Source organism: Phyllostomus hastatus, unplaced genomic scaffold (assembly GCF_019186645.2).
Source record: "Phyllostomus hastatus isolate PE091 unplaced genomic scaffold, TTU_PhHast_1.1 phas_scaffold_78, whole genome shotgun sequence".
Taxonomy (NCBI): Eukaryota; Metazoa; Chordata; class Mammalia; order Chiroptera; family Phyllostomidae; genus Phyllostomus; species Phyllostomus hastatus.
The window spans coordinates 11597084-11616941 of NW_025334041.1; the positions used below are offsets into that span (position 1 = coordinate 11597084).

Sequence of the window (19858 nt, forward strand, 5' to 3'; positions counted from 1 at the left end):
AATGGATTAGTCCACCACCAAAGGAGAAAGGTTGGGGGGGGGAGGGGAGAAACGTCAGGAAAGCTTTAGGTCTAAATTCTCTCAATTACTGCACAACTACCATGCACAAAATACTGACAGGCCCTGGAGACTGTCCTGGCCACAGTGAACTCAATATAATTGTGCCGGACTTTTGAAGTATTTAAAAAACAACACGCTAAGTTTATTTTAGTTAAAAAGCATTTTCTTTTTAGGTTATACTCTTGCATAACCTGAAAATTCTTAAAATGCTAATGTAGATAATGCTCTCCCATGCTCTGTTTTTAGAAGTATCTACAAGTCACGAGCTAACTGTTGGTACCAACCTCAAGAAGGCCGGCTTTGGTGGTCACCACCAGCATGTCAGAATTTCCTTCATCTTCCATAGTGAGCAGCTCTTCAACCGGAGAAGACGCTCGAAACTGGAAAGGTGTACTTGCTCCACGAATTTCACCCTTATGGGTAACGTAACAGAACTGATAAAATTCTCCATCATCATTTGGAAGGTAATATCCTAAGAGGAAGTTAACAAACAAAAAATATTAAACTTCCTTTAATAAAATGTTATTTTTATTAAATTTAACAATACTTGCCATCTCCTCTCATTCCCAACCCTGTTCTAGGCAGTTAGGATATGTCTTTCCTGTCTTTCATAAATTATCCAAACTGGACTATCATCCTTTCTTCTTTTAACATGCCTAAGCTTTCTTATCTTGGGTCTAAGCTTACATCCCCAGAATATTCCTTCCACAAATCTTCACTAAGAGCAAAAACTAAGTCATCTGAGAGAGGGTCAAGTATGTAGCTTTCAAGGACAGGAAGGCTGGAGGAGAAGCAAGGGAAGAACCAGCACAAAAATCTAGGAGGATTATCAGGGGTGAGAATATACTATATAAAGAAATCTCCCAGCCCTGGCTGGCGTAGCTCAGTGGATTGAGCACGGGCTGGGAACCAAAGTGTCCCAGGTTCAATTCCCAGCCAGGGTACATTCCTGGGTTGCAGGCCATAACCCCCAGCAACTGCACATTGATGTTTCTCTCTTTCTCTCTCTCTCTCTCTCTCTCTCTCTCTCTTTTCTCTCTCTCTCTCTCTCTCTCTCTCTCCCTCCCTCCCTTCCCTCCCTAAAAATAAATAAATAAAACTAAAAAAAAAAGAAATCTCCCCTCGATTCATTACATGTAAAAGGGAGATGTTTACGAAAGGAATGTGCTACACATATGAACTGTGTAACGACAGAAAAGAGAATGAGGTCTGACGATGCTGTGTAACAAGGTAAGCTTTGGAACTACACAGATTTACTCTGGATTCCAGCTCTACCGCTGTTACTTACTTAACCTCCCTGAGCCTCACAGCTTCTCATCTGTAAAAGAGACACAAAGACGTCCGTCCATCTTGGAGTTCCCAAGTATCTACAGATAATGTATTTATACCATCCAGCCCACTACCTGACAAATGTATGTGCAGCATTTGTTCCTTCTACTCACCTGTTATCTTCTCTTTTAAATTTTGCTGGATTACCCTGGCACAATATCAATCTACTTCCTCTCCAAAGCTCCCATGATTTTTTAATTAAAAAAAAAAAAAGGTTCCACAGAATACCTTGTATTACTATTCATTATGCGCATTTTATATCCTATACCAAGACCTCAGAAATACGAAGGCAGATATACAGTATAAAAATTCTGGAATCCCCCAGAATGACTTGTAAAAATAAAAAGGAAGCATTAAGTGCTTGTGAAATGAACATACAAAACTGAATGTATTCACCTTATCTTGGATACTACTATCTACTCAGAAATCTGTAATCACTATGCCTGTTATTCTTTTATATCTTAAAATTTTCAGTCTCATTATTATGGTATCTATTTCACTTGATTTCATTCTTTAAAAAATAGCTGGCCTTTCTCTTTAGAAAGAAGAAGGAGGGGCAGAAAAATACAAAGCAAACCTAGAACATCATCTGGTGCTTGGAAGTAAGAAGTCCTTTAAAAAGAACAGGGAGAAGAGGAATGCTGAAAAACACACAGGAGCCCACTTGAGGAAGTTCCCTACGACCAAAGAAAGCTGGAACAATTTGAGCAACAAAAATGATAGTATCAGGCTTTATTCCATAGACTAAATATCCATGAGTCCATGGAGAAGGGGACTTTTCCTAACATAATTCCAACCAATAAATATGCAAAGACTCAGCATACAAGACCATCATTAGGCAAACGCAGCAACAGTAAGTGTTGTAAGCAAGACCCAGTGATGGAGCCTAAAATGAGTGGTGAAAGCTTGAGGAGAAACAAGACACTTCCCTAGTCTCAAAGTAGCTCCTACATAGTCATTAATTACAACAAAGGGAAAAATACTAACTTTTCACTGAAAAAAGCCAGTAGACACACCTTAACCAAGTGATCAAGATTAGTATCACCAATAAGAAGATATGCGGACATTGTGTACTCCCTGATACAATGTACTGAGAAGGGTACATTAGTTCTACGGTATTCTTCCTAAAAACGTATAACCTCAATGCAATCATGACAAAGCATTAGACAAACCCAAAAGAAGAAACAAGCTACCCCTCCCCCCCGCCCCCCAAAAGGGAAGAACGGAAATCTAAAAACTGATCCGTACTATTCCAAACTGTGAAGGTCATGAAAGACAGGACAGGATGAGGAACTGTCACAGACTGGAAGAGACCAAGGAGATAGACAACTAAATGTAATGTGGGGTTTGGGATTAAAAACAGGAACAGGGAAAAACACCACTAGGAACTTTGTCAAATTTGAACGAGGTTTGTACTTTAGTCAAAGGTATTCCACCAATGTTAAATTCTTGGTTTTTTAAATAAATGTACTATGGTTAATACAAGATGTTAAAATTAAGAGAAGCTGGTTAAAGAGTATAGGTTAATTCTATGTATTAGTTTTGCAGCTTTACATCTAAAACTATTTCAAAATAAACTTTTTAGAAGAGTAATATAGAGGTACATCTGGCAAGACAGTTTTTAAAGTTTTTAACAATTTCGCCCTCCTCACATCTACTACTAAAACTATTAATCCATGTCTCAGTAACTTTGCAAATAAGGCCACTAGACTTATTTTTCAAGTTTAAAGAGAAAACAAAAATGTAGTCTGACGAATAAACTCTGGTGTCATGACAATAGAAAGTCTACAAACTAAATAATCATGGTCTAATTTTAAAAACTTACAAAAATACTAAGAAATGTGGTTCAAATACCATTTGAGAAACAAGATGTAGTTTTTCAGAGTTACAATTTAAAGCTATCTATAAAAGTCCTGGCTGCTGTGGCTCAGTTGGTCGTCAGGTAAACCCAAAGGTTATGGGTTCAATTCCCAGTCGGGACAGATGCCTAGATTTTGGGTTGGGGTCCCTAATCGGAGCACACACGAGAGGTAACATATCAACGTTTCTGTCTCATATTGATATTTCTCTCCCTCCCCTCCCCCTCTCTCTGGAAGCAATGGGCATGTCTTTGGGTAAGGAGTAAAAAAATAACAGTAATACACCTATCTAGATCGTGCTCCTATCAGGCTAATAACACTGAAAATAAAATAGGATAGCCCTGTCTGGTGTGGCTCAGTGGACTGAGCACCGGTCTGCGAATCAAAGGATCACCAGGTCAATTCCCAGCCTGGGTTGTGGGCCAGGCGCCCAGCTGGGCACGTATAAGAGGCAACCAATCGATGTATCTCTCACACATCGATGTTTCTCTCCCTCCCTTTCTCCCTCCCTTCCCACCTCTCTAAAAATGAATAAATAAAATCTTAAACAAAAGAAAATAGGAAAAAGTAGAAACTAAGCTCTGAGTCAGATGTTATAGCCTGTGACATTAGCAATCGAATTATAATAAACAAGTAAGGATCTCTTTAAGAATATAATTACATTTATGTATTTGTTAGTTGTTTTGAGTTTTGCATATCAGGATCCTCATGACTCATCCATAAAATGAACAAAGTGACTTGGAATGTACTTAAAATCTGTTTTCCCTCTAATATCTTATAGGTAAGTTGTTCATGACTCTATTCTGCCCTTTTTATATCTAGATGGATAGAAGCTTTTAATTCTGAATTTTAAGGTACAACTTAACAGGATGAATTTTCAGAAACTTGTAAAACTTACTGCACTTATGCCGAGCTCCAATGAAAATGCTTTTAAAGTATAAACAGAAATAAACTGGAGGCTTTTCTTTTTTTTTAACTGCTTTTAAACTTTTTGCTATGTAACTAATAACCAAATTCATAAGTCAATTTAACACATTCAGTAAGTTAACTTATTTATTACAAGACTAATTATATTTAAAATAACTCTTAAGAACAAGTATTACAATAAAATCAGTTCCAATATACTCACTTTAATTTGATTATCTTTAAAAAAGACTATGAATTAAAGGATAAACCTCACATATAATTTGTCAATCCGTAACATTTATTAATCCATAAAACATACGGGAATGTAAATCTTTGCCTACATTACAGTACAAATTTTATCCTCTGAATATTAGTTTCTTGACACAGTACGTAAAGAAATATTTTTATATACCCAAGCTTCATGTGGTTACATTGCCAATTGATGTTCACACTAAACATATATAGCATGAACCTCAGAATAAAAAATTTAAAAAACATAAACCACCAAAATACAAAACACTGATAATACCAAATGCTGGCAAAGATGTAAAATAACAAGAACTTTCCTTCACTGCTGGCGAAATGCAAATGGTACAGCCACTCTGGAAAACAATTTGACGATGGTTTCTTACAAAACTAAACATACTCAACATTTGATGCAGCATCACATTCCTTGGTATTTACCCAAAGGAGCTGAAAACTGACATCCACACAAAAACCTGTGCGTGATTGCCTACAGCGGCTTTATGAACACCAACACTTGGCAACAACCAAGATGTCCTTTAACAGAAGAATGGACAATCGTAGATTCATACAATGGAATAGTACTAGAATCCTTTGCAATTCTATGCATTTTATGTGTACTAAAATATTATACTGAAAGAGTTTCCATTAACATCACCAGACCAGAAAGAATCTACAGCATAAACAAAACTAAGAATTTCCTTTCATACAACACAAAGTCATTACAATTATGATACAAAATCACTCTGCAACAAACTGTGACAGATTCTGTTGGGAACCGCCCTGACTGGTATCAGAAGCTGAAACCCCCGCCTAGGCTAAGACTAAGGGAACGCCCTTGGAACTGTAAGCCAGCAAGGAGACAAAAGCTTATCTCCCTGGCGGGAATGCTGCTTCTGCTGCTTTATTCATAACTGAACCCCAAAAAGCTTGGTCGGTTAGCCAAAGACGGGTAAGATTCCCCAAGGGGGGAACGACCTAAGACAGGCACGATCACTTTGGGAGGCCCCCCCAAAAGAAGGACTTGGGGGGCTGCAGCAAAAGGGGGTGATGGACCCCTGCTCCTCGGCTTTGACATAGCCTGAGTTCTCAGCGTCTAGGAGAAAATCTCCTTATCTTTCTGTTGCCTTAGTTCCCGTGCTCCACCTAAGCCTGAAACAATGACAGGGTGGTGCAGCTCTGTGCTGAAAAAGAGCGGATTCCCCGGGTGATCAGGCCTAAGAAAGAATATGTAAATTACTGTGAAGCCTTCTTTGTTTAGAATGCTCTCAGTTGAATGAGAGGGGTCCAGGAAGGAAGTTAGTTTGTTCCTCAAAGTCTTACAGCTCTTTGACCCCAACTCAAAATAGACCCTCAGAGTTCCTTGTTTTCTATGGTTCCTTACTTCCCCTAATGAGTACTGTACTTGAATTATTATGCAAAATGAGCCTAATAAAAGCAGGTATGGACAGTAAATCAGCACGCTCCCCACTAGGGGGGGTGGCCATTTCGTCCCTACTTCCCCACAGAAACTAGTCTGTCTCTGTGCATGTGTTTTTTCTCGCGTGTCTTCGTCGAGCCATCCACAGCGTTCTGTTATCACTGCTGGCTGGTGACCCACGCATCAAGATTCCTAAAACTACTGTTTAAAATCTGTACATAGTGCCAAACTAGGACAAGAAACAATTCCACGTTACTCACTTTTATCCTTTTATAGGCAAATTTCCCTATAGAATTAATGTACCAATTAAATTAGCACAGATACTAAATTGAAACCCTCTATAAATCCTGTCAAGCACCTCCGTGGTGTTCATGCAGAACAGAGGGGTGGGCAAAAGTAGGGTCACAGTTGTTTTTAAGGAAAATAATACAAGAATAAACTGTTTTGCATACTCACAACTGTAAACCTACTTTTGCCCACTCCAGTATTATTCTCACCTTAATTTGTTATATTATTCTAATATGAACAATAGCATTGTTTTCTCATTTGGAAAAAAAAACATGTCAGAAGTAAAGAGCTGATAAGAAATCAACCCTCTTCAATGAAAGTTAACAAGCAAAAAGTCTTTGTAATGTCTACATAAAATATCATGTGGCCTACAATAGATGTTTACATTGCTATGACTTTTGTTAAACAGATACTAATTAATTCAACTGTGGTACGCCAGGTATGCCTAAGTAGGTAATTACAATGGGTACAACATTTTTAATGGCAATAAAATACCTAATTTCATCGGGTTCTGCAGTTTTCAATTCTTACCTTGAAATGCTAATACACAATTGACTGTTGATCCTTCTACATAATGTTCAGGCATAGGGGACCATAAAAATGTGTAATAATCACGAGCGGTACTCCACCCAACCTAAAGGGAAAAACATGGAGCTTATTAGTAAGTAGTTTAATATTAGAGTGATATAGCATATTGTTTTTTACTGCAACCTGAAGTTAAAACATGGGTTAATATGTTTAAGAATCATTCTATTTTAATAAGCATGTCAAATTTTACAAACTTTTTTAAGATTTTATTTGTTTATTTTTAAAGAGAGGGGAAGGGAGGAAGAGAGGGAGAGAAATTATCAATGTGTGGCGACCTCCACACGCCCCCCACTACGGACACTGCCCATGACCTACGCAGGTACCCTTACTGGGCATCAAACAAGCCACCTTTAGGTTCACAGATCCAGTCAGGCCACTGAGCCACACCAGCCAGGGCTTTTCCTGTATTTTTACATCAATTCTATATCGCTCCTTAAAACTCATATTGAACTTACTAGGAACTCTATTGCTAATTTTGGATAACCAGATTTCTCCCTTAACCAAACTGCCAGAGAACAATTCTTGAATGCCAGTTTACATGAGGTTCAAATTTTAGTCCCAAGTTTAATAACCATGAGTAAGTCGCTTTACTATGGACCTCAGTTCCCAGATCTGTAAAATATAGTATACTTATGATGAAAGATCTCTGCAAAGTATAAAGTAATAAACATATTATGTGTTTATTTCAGTTAAAATTAAAACTAGTCAATACCGGAGAAGAGAGAATAAAAACTAATAAATAAATAAGTAAATAAATAAATAAAACCCCAACCCATTCTCTCTATCCTTTATCTGACTTCACCCATTTCCCTACCCAACTGGACTTCACGGTCATGTCCTCATTTCAGTAATGCACCCCAAACCACCCTAGGATCGTTTGTCCTGCTGACTCCCCTTCCTATTCACTACTCACCTCCAATCCCCAGTCTGAATGATACTCCATTTAGAATCTCTCATTCACAATTCTGGGTGCTGAACTGCTCTAGAGAAGTCACAAAACTGCTGCTCAGCAATCTCCTGACGAATCTGCTCCAGTTCCCTAGGACAGCCTTGTGCCACAGCGAGACCAGACCTTCTCCACACGCAAGCCCTCCCCAGCGCTTGGCTCACTGCCTTGCTCCTCTCCTCGTTGAATGCACTCCAGTCGCGCATGAGTCCTAGTCCCAATTCACCCAACTAACTGTTGACAAATTCTATGGGTGCTATTTATGGATTATCACCTACAACTGATTCTCTTTTCTACTTTAGGCCCTTGTTATCTCACTTAGGAAATTACGATAATCTAAACATTCTCTCTGCCTCTTCTCTTCTAATGGCGACTTCTCTTACTCAGCACTGCAAGATTAACGTTCACCTCTGAACTCTACTACTCTCTGCTTAAAAACTAGTTCTTCCTGCCCTGGCCAAGTGGCTCAGCTGGTTGGTGCCTGGACCTGTACACAAAAAGGTTGCATATTTGATCCCTGGTCAGGGCAAGAACAGGTTGCAACCAATGTTTCTCTCTCTCTCTCTCCCTCTCTCTCAAATCAAACAACATATCCTCGAGAGAGGACTTAAAACACACACACACACACACACACACACACACACACACACACACACACACTATTTCCTCAAATATTAAAACAATCCAAAACATGACCCAAACCAACCTTCCTCATTCCTCTTCGGAAACTGGTACCCTAGGCAAACCAAATTCCTCAACACTTTGTCAAGCATTCCTTCCTCCTTACAGTTACCACCGGGGCACTTTCTCCCCGCCTGCCCGTCAATATCATACCAAAGCCATTATGGCAGGCAATGTGCAATACACACGAAATGCTTAAAAACATGCAATGCCAAACCATGTCACTTCCACTTCCAGGAACTTGCCCTATGAAATGAGTGGGCAAACAAAATAAAGATACCGAGATCTTTATTAAGCATTGTGTTTAACAGCAAGAGTTTAAAAATGTTCCCAATGAATCCCATATTCATCAACATCACGTGTGTACACTTTACACGCTGTACGTGTATAATTATTTCTATGTAGCTATATGCCAATATGTTAAAAATGGTGCCTTTCCTTATGTAGCCCATTTTCCTACCAGGAGTGCCCTTTCCCGAATCTCATTTCCCTGCTCTATTCTTCCCCCTTTTTTCAGGTAAGAGAAGGAGAAAAGGGAAAAAGAAAAAGATTCTGAAAAAATTTTTCATAAGACCTTAAGTAAAGGTGAACCTTTTGGTCACAGAAAGGAAAGCATGGATTCAAGTTACCAACATTTGTTGTACATTACCCCACTGTTAAATACAAAATGTTTACCTTTACAAATAAAAGTGTTTTACATTTGACATTTATAAAAATGACCCACTTACAAAAACAACCCTTCATGTAGAGGGAAGACAGAGCTACTATAAGCTACTGATCAACCTGCTTAAAAGAAAATACTGAGTAGCCAGATAGAAGAAATATGCAGAAAGTTTTCTTACCTTGAATATACCAACCCAATCTTTTAGATGTGGATGGATATACGGAGTTAAGGTGTAATGACACTCCAGGTGTGCATTAGGAAGATAACTCTTGGCCACGTTTTGAAAGATGACATGGGCAAAGTTGGAAGTCTGTGAGACTTCTTGAAAGGACGTCATTGTGAATCTGAAACAAGCAAATCGTACAAGTTGAATGATACCCACCTAAGAAAAACCTTCATCTTTAGAAAATGTGTCATTAAGAGGCCAGCGTTCAAAAAAACTACAATGTGGGTCACGTCTATTAAGTATCACACATCCTTATGAAACACGTGTTACAACCAAACCAAAGGCTTAAACATTATGGCTTAACATCAGTCACATAGCAATACAAAGTCAAGCTAGGCATGACCTTGAATCTATGCACCCAATATATGTAACAATGTTTAAGAAAAGAGTCTGTATCTCTCAGATCAGCCTAGACCTCCACAGGGTTAAATGCAAATTACATAGGTATTAACATCATAATTTTTGAGAAGATACATACTTTTTAATATTGCAACTCCTCCTTAAAAATGATTAAATATAAAAACACAGACAAATCGAGAAATAAAGAATGTCCACTATGGCTCACAGAGTGACATGGGAGTTAAAAAGCTTTTAAACCAGTATCAAAAAACTATCAACTCTCCTGGAGAGCCTTGCCCTTTACTTCTGTTGCAACTTAGAGATTCTATGTTGGACCCTTGAACTTCATTATCTTCCTCCCTACTCTGACCCATCCCATCCCTCTCCTAGGTTGTTTGTTCCTGTAAAGGACGCTCATCTCTCAGCGCTTGCATTCCTCACCCATGTCTGTGATCATGGACCAGTGTTTCTCAATGCTGGCTACACATTAGAATTACTAGGGATCTTAAAAAAAAAAAAAAAAAAAAAGGACAATGACTTTATGGAAGTGGGACCTGGACGTGGGCGTGTGTATATGCCTTCATTTTTCTTTTAATGTCTTCAAGTAGTCTTAATCTTGTATGTGGTCAAGACGAAGAACTACTACTTAGATTCTGACCCAACCCAACAATCCCATCTCTCACTCCTCTCCACAGATGTCCAGACCCGGCCTGTCTTCTGGGCTCCTGGCACATGGTCTTCAGGTCTCTCCAGCCCTGTACAAGTAGCTATCTGCTTAGGAGAGCTCAGCCTGTTCCTTCCTCTCTGCCCACACCGATTCTCCCCCTTCCTTCTGGGTTCAGTGATCCTGCCCTGACTACCAGTATTCGTGTTTTTCCTCCATTAACTTCCATATAGTTACTGATTAAAAAATAAATGTACATATTTTTACATGAAATACACACTGTAGAAATCTGTTATGGATGGATTCAGTAAATGCTCACTGCCTTAGAGAACAGCAAGCACTGCATAGCAGGTGAAAGGCTACAGTAGACTATAAAAATCTGTAAGATCCAAATGTATTTTGTGCTCTACTTTTGAGAAAAAGGACCCAACAGAGGATTTACTTCAAAAAGCCCTCTATACAATGTGCCACAGACAGTACAATCAGTGAGTCTACACCACTTGCTTCTAAGTCATAAAAACAGGACTATCTCTAATAATGTGGAGAACTGGAGCAAGATTTTTTTTGTTTACCAAATTACTCTGATTGGCTTCACAAATCCATTAAGTTTCTACAGCACAAGGGCAGCAATAAGACTCCACTTACATTTTAATAAGTACTAAGTCTTTATTGCTAGGAGTATCTAAGACATTGTGCTTTTACAACTGTTCCTTTTGCTGACCTGTCTGAAATACTACGGCAAATTTTTAAGGTTCTGAAATAACAAGCACTTTAGAAAACATTCACTTTTCTTTGTGTGTCTTCTCTGCTTCTGTTATGATCAAAGTAGTGCTTTCCTAAAACAATATATTGGATACCCCATAAGGAAACTGTCAGTAGCGAAGCCCGCAGCTGCTGTGTTAGAGTACCAGGTAGGTTGTTTGGTACGACTCCCCGACTCCCCGCCTGAGTGAGGTCTGCCTGCATTTGGCGGCCAAGACCTTTGCACCCAGTAGCACTCCTCCCCTCCCTCCGAACTAACAAAAAGGCTTTATTACCAGCAACCTATTGCACAGAAACACTCAACTGCTAATTCTCTCCAGCTGGTAACCCAAAACCTTTAAGAAAATAAAAAATTGCACTTATAAACACTCGGAACTCTGCCTAAAATAATTGAAGAGTTCTATTACTTTGTCTCTTTGAATTGTGTGAGTTAATCTGTGCTCAGGGGGATGTTATGATGCTAAAAATAAGTCACTAATGATAATCTCTTTTCAAGTCAGTGGTTTCATAAAGACCTACCCAGTTTCCAGTTTTGAAAAATGTTCCCTACTGATTATAACAGACCAGTAAGAAAAACTATAGCTAAATCAAGTGAATCAACTTCTGATAGATACAACTACCTAAACTGAGGAAAGTGAATCAGTAATATTTTTCTATGAAGAGAGTGAATATTTAAGTTTCTCTGAGGAAGATAGATTCAGTAAGGAGAAAATATCAGGATGAGTTCCCATGTTTTTAATTAAAAGCAATTTAAGAATATAACATTTTTTCTTAAAATTCAATTCCCTAAAGTAAACTATATCAACAAAGCTGCAATTATTTGTTATAAAACAAGACAGTGAAGCTTAAAGGAACCTCAATTACAACAGTGATTTAAAATCCATAATCCACCCTGACACTTTTACTTCACTGGAAAAGTTCTGAAGGCATAAAACACAGCATGAAGGTATGCACACACCTCATATGTATTTATCTGTGTGTCCCTGTGCTTGTAAGGCATTAAAATGGACTCGGAGAGTGCTCACCACACAGTTAATAGTCTTTATTCGTGAGGGATATGTTTGAAAAAAGGACTTACAACTAAATTGAGTTTTTACCAGTAATATAAATGTATTATTTTCATTGTTTTAAATAAACATATTGACATCAAATTTCATCATAAATCCTCCCCTCAAAATTCAAGTTTTTGATACAAAACCCCCACACTTAAAATATATTCATGATGCCTATAAACCTGCAAAGTATTAATAAAATAATTTGTGATCATCCTGTTAATAGCCTTCATGAATCCCTCTCCAACACTCCAACCTGCAAAAAAATTTCAATGTGATCAGAACTATAGTAATTTTACAAGTCATTCCACTCTTGTTATCACCTTACTTTTTCAAATTAAATTCCACTATCTTCTAGTTGTAAAAAAGTTAACATACATAGATATAACCTGAATGTAATTACAACAAGAATCAACCCATTTTAAACAGTAAAAATGAAATTTCCAACTCCCATCCAGTTCTTCTGTTTCACTCCTTACACAGATGAAGGAGTGAAAAAGACAAGCTTATAAAAACGATGAAATTCACTGAGAATATCAAGGTAGCAAGATGATTCACAGGTAGTCTGATATACAATGTATGCTCACACACGCACACCACAGAGACACACATACCACCCAGTGAAGAAGTAATGTGCAAAGTCACTGCATCACCTTGTGGTAATGCTTGGGAACTGTAGCTTCATTAACATACCGAGAAAAAGAACAAACTGCATCTCAATTGCAGAGGAAATATTCACACAAGGGGAAGTGGTAACAGCTTTACCATACCACGTTTCTTCCCAGCCTCTAGAGTACATTTGAAGAAATGTACATTAAAATGCAAGCCAATGCTAAGAAAACACTTTTAAGGAACTAAAGGACCAATTTGCGTGGGAAACGAAGTCTGAAATGCATGTAGCCTGCCATGCCCTTTTCCATGTTTCCTAAATATTCCCTCAAGTTCTAACATCCCTAGAGTTCCTTTTTATGTGTTATGTTATAAACTTTACTCTACCAAGTCTTTGGTCTAAAAGCCAATTTTGCTACTTTGGGGATTCATCAATTTTTAAGGAAAAGGATAAATAATATGCATTGGTCACTCAGTTAACTAAAATAAGTTTGAAGGGAAAAGGGAACTCCAATGTTATCCTTCTTCCTCTTGGAAATTTCACAAGCCCCAAATGGAACTTAGTATTCTTCTACTGACAAGCCCAAAAAATGTAAGTCTTAATCAAATAAAGTAGAAATTAGACCATAACAAAAACTTTTATACATTAAATATACAGAATCAAATTAAGTTTTTTATTTCAGTCAATATTTTACATAATTTGCCAGTTACAACAATTAGAATTCAAGAGGAAATAAGGTAATTTTGTTATAATATTATAGTAATTTGATTTTTTTCAAAGTCCTTACCAGTTAAACATGCTAAACTAATTATAAATGAATACCCTGATGTCTTGGATTTGATGTGAAAACTCAAGGGGGAAAAACTGTGTTAGAGGGGACAATAAAACAAGATTAGCAAAAAGTGGTTTTTTTTTATTTTGTTCTCCTCTTACGCATGTTTGAAAATTTCCATAAGTTAGTAAAACCAGAGCATAGCGGCTGACAAACTCAGCGAAAGTTTTTAAAAATCTTCAGTTAAAAATATACGAACTTTTCACCCTGCTGGCGTGGCTCAATAGACTGAATGCCGGCCTGCCAACCAAAGGGTCGCCGGTTTGATTCCCAGTCAGGGCACATGTCTGGGTTGTGGGCCAGGTCCCCGGTTTGGGGTATGAGAGAGGCAACCACACATTGATGTTTCTCTTCTTCCCGTTCTCCTACCCTCCCCATCTCTATGAAAATAAATAAATAAAACCTAATATATATATGAACTTTTATATTATCTCCAAACTTCAGTCCTATATGGCACACAAATAAATACCTTAAGGAGAAAATAACATTCAAATAATTTCCAATTATTCATTCTGTAACTCAAACAAACACTAGCAGCTGGTTTACGCAAACATTATTAGCAATCTTTCTGGGAGGCAGAAAGCACCGATCTGTTAATTTGCACTCTTACAGGAGACTGCCAGGTCCCCCGTCAGGGGTGTGTAAGAGGCAACCTATCCACAACTCTCATGCTGATGTTTCTCTCCCATTCTTTCTCCCTCCGTTTCCCCATCCTGAAAATAAATGAAATCTTTTAAAACAAATGAAAGTTGGTTTCTAAAAACCTCTGACCTTGGCCCACATGTTAGAGGGGAGAGAATTTTTTTCAATTTTTTTCTTCTATTAAATGTCTATATGGGGCAAAATAAACTTTAAAAAGCCACAAATTTATAGAGCAAAAATTTTAACTAGCAGTCTCCAAATTGTAAAAGAATACAATCCAATTAAACTTCCCCTGAGATAATTCCCCCAAAGTAGAGAAACCACCGTTAGGATCTTTCATAACTACCTAACTTCATTAAAAAGGCTGACACGTAACCGTGGCTGGTGTAGCTCAATGGCTTGAGCACGGGCTGCAAACCAAAGGGTTGTAGGTTCGATTCTCAGTCAGGGCACATGCCTGGGCTGCAGAACAGGTCCCCAGTGGAGGGACACTGAGAGGCAACCACACATTTCCATTTCTCTCCCTCTCTTTCCCTTCCCCCTCCCTAAAATTACATTTTCTTAAAGTTAAAACTTAAAATCCCAAAATACCTCCTATTTTGTTAACAAATGGCTGTAGCCATAACTGCAAACAGAAGTGCGCAATTTAAGAATACGACACCTAGAAAACAAAAACTACAATATGTTCTTTGACGTGGCCAAAAAAAAAACCTTAGTCATTTTTAATATCCGTAATCCTTTAATAAATCAATTCCACCCTTGCTAAGAACAAGACGAAAGCCTGGCCTCAGCTCTCCTCAACTAACCGATCTTGAGATTAACAGGTTAATCAAATAACCTAAGTGCTGGAATTGAGCCCCAAAATTATAATTTGTAATCTTGCGCGGTTTATAGAAATTTTGTAATTAAGGAAATGCAAAGTTGAAAAATTAAGTTATATTTTCCCGTCTAAATCCCTCACATAATAGTAATTATCTACTCTGAGAAACCTAAAACCTAATATATGTAAAAAGTCAATGCCACAGTGTTTTCAAACAAAACTATTACCAATAGGGTAATAAATGTTTATCAACACACACCTCTCCTAACAATGTTTTTCCGAAGCCAGAAACGCCTCCTCAGGACTTGTCATCACACTGCGGCCCTGTGGGGTGTCGGGTGGAAGAGGGGCCGGGGGAGGGAGAGCTGTGAAATCAAGAAAAGTTGCCTAAGCAAAGAAAGATGGGACTCTCTCCAGAAGATCTGGTAAGATCCCTGGGAACCCTCGGCGTAGGGGCCATTAATAAACAGGCAGAGAAAAGCGTTATCTAATTCCGCACTCCAGGGGAGGCAGGCGATCAGGCTAGCTCCGCCCGCGGCCCCCCCACGTGGGCGGCGCAGGGAGTCTCCGCCTCCTGCTCCAGGGGAGACTAAAACCAAAACACTAGGGTTTCACTCCGCACAAGCAAACCCGGGCGTCCTTTCCGGACACGACCCAGATATTTGCCCAAACTTACTACGCAGGCAGCACGCACTCTGCCCTCAAACAACTCACCCGAGAGCTGAGCCTCGGACAAGTCAGATTCTTCTTTGAGGGTCCCGCGCGTCACTCGCCCCCACCCGCGCCCGAGAACCCACGCCCCCCACGCCTCCCCCAAATTGCGAAGGCCTATCTCGGCCTCCCCGCGGTGTGGAGCGGCCACCCCTTGCCTTTTTCCCACCGCACTGCTAACCGAATTCGCCCACACCCCTACCACATTTGCAGTCCTGGAGGAACTGTCGTCCTCAACAGAAAAGTGTCTTTAGGCTGCATCGTCACCACGGAGACCATTCCCGAGACCGGCCAGGCCCCCAGATTGTAGGAGCTGATGGGCGTCTCCCGAGCCCCCAAAGAGCTCCAACTGGAATCTGCCCCGCACAGGGTCCCAGGACAGGCCGGGGAAAGCGCTTACCCAGTGAGGGGTTCGGACAGAAGGGGAGCCTTACACAGGCTTCCGAGCCCCAGCCGCCATCTGCCGCCTAGCCTCTTCCGCCACCACTGCCTGCCTCCAGCAACCGGCTACACCGCCCCTTACAGCTCAAAGCCGGCGTTGCGTCACTTCCGACCATGGCCCCGCCCCTTCCGCCTCCCCGCCCCGAGGTCCGGAGGTTCGCCGCGGACTGCGCCTCCTCGGATCTCGTGCTCCCCCCGCCAGTTCCCCTGCCTGCGGCCACCCGGCTTATCCTAACCGGTCGAAGCCGGCCTTTTCGCTCCGGCCGGATCCTCTTCCTCTTTCTGCCGCCTTGTTCTCGCTCTGAATCCTCGTTGCAACCTAACTGGGTCCGTCTGCTTTTGCATATTTGGCTTTTTAATTATTAGTTTACTAGAAAGTTAAGTAAGTTTCCGGTTAATTGGAAAAGATAGGCCAGGATTATGTGGACTATTACCATGTCTTTGCGTGGATCTTAAAAATCTGTCTAAGCAAGTCCTTTCATTTTATAGATCCAGACTGTATGTAGGGAGCCATAAAGGAAAGGAGCGACCCCAGGGCTAGGGGTGCAACCCCTCACCCCCAGGCTCTGTCCCAACTCCTGGTCTTATTTACGAGGTTTTGTTGTCTGTAAAACCAAGGTGTCTCCTAGGAGCTTTTCAGTTCTAATGCTCTATGATTCGATTTCCTCTTGCTCCCCCAGTGACCTCTTTCTACCCGCATTTCTGTGAGTTGTTAGCTGCTTTTGCTGTTATTTTTGTGTGTGTGAATTTCGTCCTGTATTCTCTGTTCAATTATAATTTCTAAAATCACTTGACTGTTATAGTATATCTTACTTACCTTCAAAGTAAAAGTAGGCATTTACTTTGAACCCTAACTCCATGGAAGTAAGTGTGTGCTGTTCTATTTATCCTATTCCTGGGTTGCCATAAAACCCTGCTGAAAGTTGCAATATCACCAGGGAAGAAAGTATAATAAATTAGATCATATTAAATGTTGAAGCACCTTTTAAGTACAGAACTACAAAATCCTCTTTCATATACTTTCATGTTCATTTCCATGTAATTACGATAACAATACATGCAATAATATACTCTCCATATTTGATGACTGATTTGTTTCCTTTTCATTGAAATCTTTGAACTTGGTCTTGTCTGTACATCATACTTGATCATAGAATTTCAGAAGAACCTTTACAGGTCATTTAGCCCCAACCTCCTTAGTTTACAGGTAAATAAAACTGAAAATACCAATAATCCCTGGCATGACTAGTACTGCCTGCTAGTAGTGGGAAAGCCTGTCCCTGAAATATAAATATAACAACTTTAATAAGCACAATTTTTCAGAGGTGTTAATCTTTGTATTTTCTAATTAACCACCGGTTTTCAGTTAATGAAATCAGAAAAACAATATGCTTAATAAAGCCATAATTGGAAAACATTTTTATGTAGGTACTTTTTCTTTCTTTTGTTATTTTTAATAATTTCTTGAATTTTTAGACTTTATTTTCCCCCATGAAGTTATTTATCTAGAAATTTTAATTTGCTGTAATCCTATTAATAATGATCCCTTGAATTTTTAGACAATGTTCCTCCCAGCAAGATAAATATATACTGCATCAATATTTGATTGAACTTTTAAATATTAGCCTATCGTATATAGCAGTGTACCATGGCTATAAGACATATGGATCCACAATCCATTATATGAGAGCTTTGTGCCAGATTTCAGGAATCTGAGTTTTTCAGACTTTACAAAAGTATACTTTATGTTACATGACATCCCACAAGGTCTCTGAGGCGGCACTCTATAATCGAGTTAATATTTTTTTCAGGAAATATGAATATCGCACTACTGCACAGGAGAAAGAAAGCACACAGTCTTACTTCAGTTAAGATCAGGCTCTTCCACTTGGGCCACCATGGGTTCAGGTCACGTTTTATTGACAAATGAATTCAGGTCAGGAGAGATTTTACCACCAAATGTTAAAAAAAAAAAAATTTGATTTTCAAAGGTTTTTGGATTTTGAAACAGTGAATGCCTTCCATGATATTTCTGGAGCAATGACAATTCCAAGTAGTTTTTAGGCAGTTGTCCTAACCTAATACCTACCACTCATCCTGTGTTTTGGTTGGGAAATATCTAAAACATACCTTTTGTCTATTAGAACTTATGATAGCTAAAGGAAGAAAATAAATGAATCCATGAAAATTTAGGTAACTGAAGTATGAAATATATAAAGTAAAAATAATAAAGTATAAAATAATATATTTGGGGATAGGTGAACTCAATATAAGCTTGTGTGTTGGGAACCACCATGCCTAGTTTCAGAAGCTGTAACCCCCACCAAGGCTAAGGCTGAGGGAGTGACCCTAGACCATAAGCCACCAAAGAGACAAAAGCTTATCTCCCTGGCAGGAGCGCCACTTCTGCTCCTTTTACTTCATAACTGGCCCCCAGTGCTTGGTCTGTTATCCAATGACGGGTAAGATTCCCCAAAGGGGGGAACGACTTAAGACAGGCACGATCACATGGGAGGCCCCCAGGGAAGGACCTTGGAGGGCTACAGCAAAAGGGGGTGATGGACCCTCGCCCCTCGACTTTGCCAAAGTCTGAGTCCTCTTGTGTGCAAGAAATCTCCTAATCTCTTGGTTGCCTTACTTCCCTTGCTCCACCTAAGCCTGAAACAATGACAGAGGGTGGTGCAGCCCTGTGCTGGAAAGGGTGGGTTCCCCGGGGAATCAGGCCTAAGAAAGAATATGTAAAATCCTGTGAAACCTGCTTTGTTTAGAATGCTCTCAATTAAATGATAAGGGTCCAAAGAAGAAGTAAGTTTGTTCCTCAAAGTTTTACAGCTCTTTAGCTATCTGACCCTGACTCAAAATAGGCCCTCAGAGTACTTTGTTATCTATTGTTTGATCCTTACTGCCTGACAATGATTAATGAGCTTTACCTGTATTCTTGTGCAAACAAACCCAATAAAAGTCCATTGAAGAAAAGGCTCTTAGCCCTTCTCCTTTGAGAGACTGGCCACCTTTCCTCCCCAAGCAGTTCAAGTCTTGGTAGACTTATTCTCATCCGTGGCAGCCGGGTGTGGGGCGGGGAAGGTCCCTGTGGGCAGAGCCCCCCCACACTTGTGTGAGCAGTACACTTTTCTTAAAGGAGGTAGGCCTACACTGTTAAAGCTAGGGTTTTGATGAAGAAATAGAGGACTTTGAGTCAGTGTATAAGTGCTTAGCAAAGGAGCCAGGTAAGGAGAAGGATCGTTAACAAAAAAGAATAATTCCCATCTGCAGAGTATACAGTGCCTTCCAGGCACTGCGCTAAACATTCGGGTTGTGACCCCTCCTCACACTCAAGCCTGTCAGGTATTAGTCCCATTTTGGAGGGGAAAGTGAACTCAGAAAAGTTAAATAACTTGTCCATTGTTAAAAAAAAAATTAAACCAAGTCAATTTGGAGATCTAATTGGTTTTATGAAGCAGCTCATGAATCGAGCAGCATCTCACTTAGCAAGTAGAATGGAAAATTTGTATAGGCAGAAAACACAAACTTCCCTGTTTGCATAGGAAGTTCAGAGTGGGCTGTTTCCGGAAAGGGCAACTTTCCTTGGTCGAAGACAGAGGTTCTTACCAGACAGATTGCCTTACTAGTGTGGATCAGAAAATTTCAGACTGGTTTCTTTAAAATTTCACTTCTGGGAGAGTCTGAAACAGCAATTAGGTTAGACGGTACATCTAGGTTTGCTATTGTGGGCTTTTAGCATACATGACGCCATTTTGAACCTGGGGTTTTTCTA

General features: G+C 39.6%; 1 protein-coding gene across 2 annotated transcripts in view; it reads right to left on the reverse strand.

Moving 5' to 3' along the window:
• The window catches only part of TAX1BP1 (Tax1 binding protein 1), a 49261-nt gene extending 33094 nt beyond the window's left edge, over positions 1 to 16167 (reverse strand). Inside the window, exons 1-5 of one of the 2 annotated variants that reach the window (XM_045827777.1) lie at positions 16043 to 16162; positions 15191 to 15296; positions 9163 to 9328; positions 6637 to 6739; positions 345 to 532 (exon numbers count right to left, since the gene is read on the reverse strand). In XM_045827777.1, coding sequence (XP_045683733.1) covers positions 345 to 532; positions 6637 to 6739; positions 9163 to 9321 — 450 coding nt within the window. In that variant the 5' untranslated portion in view covers positions 9322 to 9328; positions 15191 to 15296; positions 16043 to 16162. Of the gene's footprint in view, positions 1 to 344; positions 533 to 6636; positions 6740 to 9162; positions 9329 to 15190; positions 15297 to 16042 lie in introns of both variants that reach the window. The other variant, XM_045827778.1, reaches the window with a different exon arrangement.
• Between the last annotated feature and the right edge of the window lie 3691 nt (positions 16168 to 19858).